This window comes from Centropristis striata, chromosome 16 (assembly GCF_030273125.1).
Source record: "Centropristis striata isolate RG_2023a ecotype Rhode Island chromosome 16, C.striata_1.0, whole genome shotgun sequence".
Classification (NCBI taxonomy): Eukaryota; Metazoa; Chordata; class Actinopteri; order Perciformes; family Serranidae; genus Centropristis; species Centropristis striata.
In genome coordinates, this window is record NC_081532.1 from 23,121,871 (window position 1) to 23,129,882 (window position 8,012).

The 8,012-nt window shown below is 41.0% G+C and overlaps 2 protein-coding genes across 2 annotated transcripts in view; one reads left to right on the plus strand and one right to left on the minus strand.

Annotated features, from left to right (window-relative positions):
* LOC131988525 (serine/threonine-protein kinase PAK 6) overlaps positions 1 to 2,463 on the plus strand; it is a 27,039-nt gene extending 24,576 nt beyond the window's left edge. The window contains exon 10 of the mRNA XM_059353658.1: positions 768 to 2,463. Coding sequence (XP_059209641.1) covers positions 768 to 935 — 168 coding nt within the window. The 3' untranslated portion in view covers positions 936 to 2,463. The remainder of the gene's footprint in view (positions 1 to 767) is intronic.
* Positions 2,291 to 5,900, minus strand: LOC131988526 (inversin-A). Its single transcript, XM_059353659.1, has 2 exons — positions 4,406 to 5,900; positions 2,291 to 4,309 (listed from the first exon to the last, which is right to left on the minus strand). Exon 2 carries the CDS (start codon positions 4,293 to 4,295, stop codon positions 2,691 to 2,693), a length of 1,605 nt encoding a protein of 534 aa, XP_059209642.1. The 5' UTR covers positions 4,296 to 4,309; positions 4,406 to 5,900; the 3' UTR covers positions 2,291 to 2,690.
* Between the last annotated feature and the right edge of the window lie 2,112 nt (positions 5,901 to 8,012).

Genomic DNA, 8,012 nt, shown 5'->3' on the forward strand with positions numbered 1-8,012 from the left:
TAAGTCCTGCAGCTCTATGGAATCAGCACAATCATGGCTAAAAAAAAGAAAAAGGAAAAAAAAAGATTTTCAATGAATATTTGTCTCGTGAGCGTTCGTCTCAGCAGAATCAATCATGGCTTCACAGTGTCACTGAGGAGCAGAATTCAATGTTTTTAACAGGATCTGGTGATTACAATTTCAATTACAATTGAAGAATAATGTGATTTTAACAGAAATATCACCATTTTTAGTAAAGTTTTAGTTACCTTCGTTTTCCTCGCATGCCTCCAAATGAACAAATAATTCAAAATTTCTCGGACCTTATATAACAGCACCAAATCGATATCAAAACAGAGCAGTTATCCAATCCAAGTCATTACTCCTAGACTACTAAAGGTTGCATCAGCATGCTCCCTGTCCAGACAATTAGCGTGCCTGTGCAAGCTTAGTTTATACTCATTCATAACACAGCACAAGTGTTTTAAATAATGTAATTTTAGCGTAAATGCATGTGTTTGGGAAGTCCTAAGCATACAACTGGATAAATGAGACTTATGGTATGAGCTGTGTAAAAGTTTGTAAACAGATGTTTTGCTGTTGTTAAATGTAATAACCTACTACAGTTTATGAAGGATTTTCGTAGTTTTCCTTAAAAATTCAAGACAAAATGGGGGGAGTAATTTATATTCAAAAAGCCATTTTGGGTATAGAGTATTTCTTTAAATATTTGTAACTTTGGATAACTACTGTGTGAAAGTACATATACCCATTTATCTCTGGTCCAGATCTCCCCAGTTCTCAAAGACTTCCTGGACCGTATGCTGACCCGGGACCCCCTAGAGCGGGCCAGCGCCACTGACCTGCTGGAGCACCCCTTCCTGCTGCAGAGCGGCTCACCTCAGTGCCTGGTCCCACTGGTGGAGCAGTACCGCAAGCGCATGTCCCGTTGCTGACCCCCCGAGGGGCTCCCACTTCCCAACACCCACCTTCAGTCTGACGTATATCCAGGCGAGGACCATCACCGGAGGTCCAACTCCTCTAGCACCCAGGCCAACGGGAGACCAGCTCCAGAGAAGCAGACCCAAACAGCATGTTGCTGCCAGAGTGATGGTGGCAGGACAGCTGACAGACTGCATGGTCTCAGGCATGAGAGAAGCACTTTAGGAGTGAGTTAAAGGCAGCATGCAATTCCTCACCTCTCAACTCAGTTCGATCCAAATATTGACTGGCTTCCTGTAACATTCACTGGGATTCAACACAACATGGTGCATATCAGCTAATAGCAAAAATCAATATTCCACGTTAAGTATATGTAATGAACATGTGCTGTCTAAAGATCCTTTATAGTGTTCATAGTGGGCATTATTGCTAGCAGTGTAAAGCTTATAAAGCAGGTGGTAGGCTCATTGTGACATTATTAAGGAAGAATAAAGTTACCTCTGCACACTCACACTCTCTGGCGTGGCAACATGGCCAGAACTCTCCACAAACACTGACTGACAGCAGACTCTTTGCATGGCCACATGGAGGCACACCTGGCCTGACGTGAATGCTTGAATATGTACCAAACTGGGATGTGAAAGACAATTCTCCTTTATTAGCATAACAACTGGGTAGATGAAAGCCCAGCTGCTGCTATTGGGCTATTGAAAAATCACCAATACTCATATTTCTCTTTTTCATATTTATTGTTTATTTCCAAAATGGTGTCGTGGGGTTTGTTTGTATGATGTGAAGTTGCAAATAAGGTTTCAATATTAAGTACGGACAATGGAACACAAGCATATACATTAATAATGTAAATAAAAATATTAGTACCTGCTGATCTACTGCAGTAAATTATATGAGATGAATTTTACTTTTCTTTACTGAAATGTGAGTGTCTGCATGTGTGTGTGAGCACATGGGCACATGGGTGTGTGTGTGTGAGGTGACATCTCTTAGTGTTTGCTTCGGATACAGCCCTCTTTGTATTGTGACAGACTTTTTAGAAGAAAAAAAGAATCCACAAGACATGTGTGTTGCTTCCTCCAGAAGATGTGTATGACTGTATTTGCATTTGTTTGCCTAGATAAAGCACACAGGCCCGGCATGTGATGCTGCAGGACGTCCGACCTGCTGAGAAACACTTTGCACATAGTCTTTGTATTCTGACACGGATACATGTTGACGTGTTTCATGTATTTCTATCTCTGTGTGGATCATTAATGAAAAAGAGAATTACACATTTTAATTTTGTATAAATCAATAAATGATGCACATTGAATCAGAAGTAATTTAATCCTGCATCCACACACACATGCATAAACACTGTTTTAAATTATTTATTAGATATTCAGCAAGAATTATACAGTGCACTGTCAGTGAATATCTTTCAGCAAAATACATACAATATTTCTTATAAACACAGAAGCGATATCAAATACATTTAATTCCATAGAATATAAATCGCATATATGTGAAACAATTTTTTTTTCAGAAGCTCACAGACCGATTTATAAAGTATTTCAAAATTGTATGCAGCTGAACAATGAGCTTCAAAACCTCGCTTTTTATCGATAAACATTGAATGCAACATAAGCAAAATATTATTATTTCCCTCAATAAACAGAATATATCGGCAGCAATCAGACTGCATTTTCAGAATCTTGGGGTTCTGAGAAAATTTCCCTACCAGCCATTTTCTACTTCTCGACGGAGTCCTCAGTCTAATCGAGGGCGGACTGAGACGAGCAGCTTTCAAACTCACACTTAACTCCACTGATGCTGTCCATGCTCGGCTGGCTGTTGACCTGCTGGTGTGTGTGAGGGAGAGGGAAGGTCTCGGAGCGGGAAATCTGCCCTCGGCCGCTTGAAGAGCCAGATGAACAGTCTTTCACCATCCTCATGAACTCTGGCGCGGTGAATCGCCGCAGCAGTCTGGTCCCCAGACCCATGAACCCCGGCGTACGGCCTGGGATCCCGGACTCCATCTCCCCTCTGGCAAACAGCAGCTTGTTGTGTCTGCTGGCCAGGCCAAAGCTTCCCCTCTTCTGCTGCTCTCTTCTGCCAGACAGAGCGACGGAGTCATTTGCCTCCTCTCTCTGTGATTTCTCCTCGAGTGTTCTCACCGGCTGAGTCTTGCCACTTAAAAGAGGTTTTGGCACGGAGACAGTTTTGTCAGCATCGTTTGTCAGACCTCGGGTGTTCCTTTGACATTCCATCTTGTCTATCAGGCATCTCTCATCCTGTAGCGAGGCTCTCTTTAATTTGCTGGCTGACAGGCTCATGTCACGCACATCACCCTGATAGGACTGCTTTCTGCTGCTCAGAAGGTCCAGGTTAAATGACTTTGCTTTCCCCCAGAGAGGGAAACTTGCTGGTGTTTGCCTTAGGAGTCCAGTGTCTCGGCTGACATCCTTCTGGCTCGGCTCGGGCAGAGAGTTCAGAGTTTTAGCTCTTCGCTCTCTAAGCTGGCAGTTTTGCAGTTGTTTGGCAGTGAAGAGAACACTCTGATCCCCCTCAGTCTTGCTTTTCTCCACATGAGGAGGCAGAGCCCAGCTGTGCCGATGGTTGTCGTCTTGAGACTGGCTCCTGGGGCATCTGAAGCGGCTCCACAGCCTGCTGCTATCTCCAATCTTCAGCTGCCTCTGAAACACCCCAGGTAGTTGGTCTTCATTGTTACTCAGCTGCTTGGAGAACCTCTCCAGAACATGTCTAGGGAGCCTGTTGGGCAGCTGACTCTCTCCTTCACCGATGGTACCCGAATCTGCAAGTGGATCATCTGTGCCAACACCTCTCCTGCAAGCAAAGTTCAAGATCTTCACGCACTGGTTGTGTCCAAAGAAGTTGGCCACCTCGATGGCTGAATGACCAGCATTATTGGTTCTGTCCAGCCTCAGTCCAAGTCTTTTAAAAGCCCGGACCAGGAACTCCAGAACCTGGCTGTGCCCAGAAAAGGCAGCATACATCAGAGCGCTGTTACCCCAGGCGTCCAAGACGTCTGGGTCAGCATTGAACTGCACTAAAAGCCTGACCACATCCAGGTGACCCAGTTCACAGACGTGGCTCAGCGCGGTGCGGCCGTCCTCGTCCTGGCAGTTCACGTCGGCTCCCTTCTCCAGCAGCAGCCGGGTGAACTTGGCCCGGGTCCCGGGGTCTTGCAGGCAGACGGCGAACATGAGTGGGGTGCGGCTGTTTTCTGTCTTAGAGTTGATGATGCGTCCGTCCAAGGCATCCAGGATGAAGCGCGCCAGGTGAACCTTTCCACCGTGCATGGCGTCTAGGAAGGTCTTGGTGCCGGAGCCCTGGCGTAAATCTTTCGGCCGCATCATCCTCGCTGGAGCAGCTACTTGTGGAGCAGAGGCTTCAAGTGAGCCGAGACAGACAAACAGGGAGAGAAAGTGTGTAGCAAGTTCTCCGTGTTGACAGTGAGTGCATTTACCTCAGAGTAAGACTCAGAGAGGAGCTGCCAGTGTTTTTATACCTCCCTCTTCACATGCCCTCCCCACGTTGCCAAGGAAACAAACGTCTGAGGACCATTATGCAGTGGCAGCATCCATTCAGCCCGAGCACTCTCTGCCTGGAGAGAAATATATGCTATTTGAACAGAATAATTACTCAAGGAGAGGGGAAAAAAACATGGCCAGTGTTGTTCATGTTTCATGATCAGGTGAACTTAAATGCACCATTTCGACTTTTCTTAGATGCAAATTAACAGGTGAGCAGGGTAATTTTTAACACATCGCTTTGTTTTTTAAATTTACATTAAGACAATATTTTATAATAGTTATAATAGTTTTTTGACATTTTATGCTGAGATATGCAAAGGAGGCGTGAACTCATTAAATATGCACTAATTTGTATATATTTCCAGGACATAAATCTGAACATTGGATAAATCAAATTTCAAAGTTATTATTTTATTTTGTTGATATATTAGATTCAATGTTGTTGTTTTTTACAGAAGGAAATTGGAATATCTGCTTCTATCGTTTCATAAATCAGAAAATACTGTCAAAAGCCATAAAAAACAGATTTTGACATGTTTTTAGGAAGAAAAAATCGTATAAATCAGATAATGCATGATATCTAGACAAAGCTCTCTGTGAAAACCTTCAGAATATAGTTAGGAATAAAACTGGTAAGCTTGGTGTCTGTAAGTGGAGCTGAAGCTGAGATAAAAAATTATTCTGAGAAAACGGCCTTTAAAGGTTTTTATACATTCTTAATGGAAGTGACTATTTGAAGAAAAAATATTGAATCTAAGTTAAAACAACAACAACAACAACAACAACAACAACAACAACAACAACAACAACAATATAGAACATGTAAAACACATTATATTGTGCAGAGACTTCAAACAAAGGTTTAGACTACGCTCAGGGTGCTACATGCTAAAACAGAACGATAACTTTTAGTGAATTTAAGAGAAATCAACAGGTGCAAATAGATCAAATTTAGTAAAAAAAAACAAAGCTACCTAAATATTTATATTTCCACCAGAAATCAGAAAGAAGACATGTTATGGGTGAAAAATAGCTCAAAATCCCTAATAGGATAGTGTTATCTATCTCATTTACATTAAGATTATGCTGTTATCATGAAGGTTTGGGTGAAGACTGAAAGCTTTGAGAGCTCATTTCAAAAGCGAAGAAGGGAAAGGTTCACATTTAGCTTTTTTCCCCTTTCCATTGCTACACTCATCAATACACCTGCCGTCCTACTTGCAGTTTTCCTCGTCCACAAATCATAACACAGTGCAACAATATTAAATTACTCTTTTGTGCCTCGACTCTCTCAAGGTTTCATAACAGTGACTTTAAGTCAGTGAAAATGTAAAAAGAAAAACGGCAGAGAAATAATTTTCTTTAATCATCGTACTCCATTTTTAAGAGGATATCCCTCTAATTATGTGTTTCTTTCTGACTGAAAATAAATGTCAAATGCTTTTGTGGTTTGTGGGTTGTAATTATTTGAGTATGTTTATCATGTTTTTTGTAAAGCAGACTGCCCAACCCTATTCAATCTGCGTACAAATCACACAACGTTTTTTACTTGCAAATTACGTGCAATGCATACGAAATCCATTTTTGCGTGCATATCACATGCCAATTCTGCGGCCATCTTACGTTTGGAGTTAGTGGCGCCCTCCAATGGCCGTAGTTATTACAAATGACACCGAGGTGGAGTATAAAGCACAAAAATTGCAGTTAGGAAGGGAAGGGAGATGGGAGGGGAGATGAATGGATCATAACAAGACATAAACTGACCAAATTGACCAAAAGAGACACAAAATGACCAAAAATAGCCTAAAATTAGCATGTTTATTATGTTAAATCTCAACCTGAAAAGTAACTAAAGCTGCAGCTAAATGTAAAAAGCACAATATTTGCTTCAAAAAGGTAGTGGATTACAGCACGTAAATGTAAATGTACATTCTAACACAGATTTTCACTTTTTAATTTCTCAAGTTTTCTTACTAAATGAATCGCGATAAACGTCAAAAGCAGCAAATTTACACATTTACCTCTTTCATCTGTTGTCAAGGCGTGTGTATAAAAAGCAGCAAGGACCTCTTCGGGCAGCTGCAAGATCAGAATTTAATTTTTAATTCCTTAAATCTCAGCAGGGCCAAAACTGTCCCAAACTGTAGAGGTGAGAGAAACGTTGCCAGGGTACTACCTTCCTCACCTGTCACCCACAGAGGGTCCAGAGCGCCGCTCACTGACGTAAATGTGGCTGCCTCTTCCTCCTGGGTGTCTTTCAGATTATTCTGTAAACACATATCACCACCACATCGTTTTATAACAAGGTCACATCTTGGCAACATCTCAATAGGTTTGAGTAGTTATAATGCCAGAGCGACACAGGTGTTATGTCCTCTGGATATATATATATATATATATATATATATATATATATGTATATATATATATATATATATATATATATATATATATATATATATATATATATATATATATGTATATATATATATATATATATATATATATATATATATATATATATTCAATCCATAGCAAGGAAGTCATAACTAACTTGAATTACCAACAGAAGCAAGTCGGTGAGATGAATAGAACACAAAGCTCTGTATTATTAGACAAGGTGAAGCAGACTGGGTTTTCCCTCAAAAACAACCACACAGGAAGCAAAATACGACCCATATTTACATTTTAGACCAACCTGATCTCATAAAATTACATAATTTTCACAGATTTATATTGTCAGACTTTCCGAAAGTCCTTGAACTAATAGGTTAGTTTCCGTTAGAAAAAGTGATCAAACTTAGTCATGTTTCATTTAAAAAGTCGCCGCAAAGTGTTTGCACTAACCAGATCCTGTAAAAAAACATTTAATTCTGCTCCTCAGCGACACTGTGAAGACATGACTGATTCTGCTGAGATGAACGTTCACGTGACAAATATTCACTGAAAATCTGTTTACACGGATCAGAGAGGAGAGGACAGGACAGGAGATGCTGGAAACATGTAAATAGTTCAATATGTGGAGACCCCATTCTTCTGCCCATGATTGCATAAGACTTTTATATTTTTTATATATATTTTACATATTGTGAAAATACAAGGCCAGTTGCATCCTGCCGACCATTAACTCTTTCCAGACATTGAACTTACTGCAAAGTGGATGTGGTCCTTTTTGTGAAACATGCATGTTGATAAAGTGCCACATCACAGGTTCCTGACTGTGACTGTGAAAATGTCTCAGATCACCTCCTACAAACATTAACATATCACCTGCTTTCCATAACAAATAGGTAATGCTGGTGACATAATTCTGTGTCTGTCTCCTAATTTGGGTATTCATCTGTGACCTGTTCATATTAACAGACTGTAGTCCCTTTCATAGTGCTATTTCATGCCGGGACATTTACTTTTCTGTAATGTCTCGCCTCCACTATGAATGCGCCCAAAGAGGATGCCGAGATCAAATGATCCCACCAATTTTCAGCCTCCAGAGGTAGTCACAGAGGTGGAAAATTGGTGGGACTGTTAGAAGCGGGACCA

What these genes read in the sequence shown, in the direction of transcription:
- LOC131988526 (XM_059353659.1), bottom strand. Translation starts at nt 4,295, where the DNA reads ATGATGCGGCCGAAAGATTTACGCCAGGGCTCCGGCACCAAGACCTTC.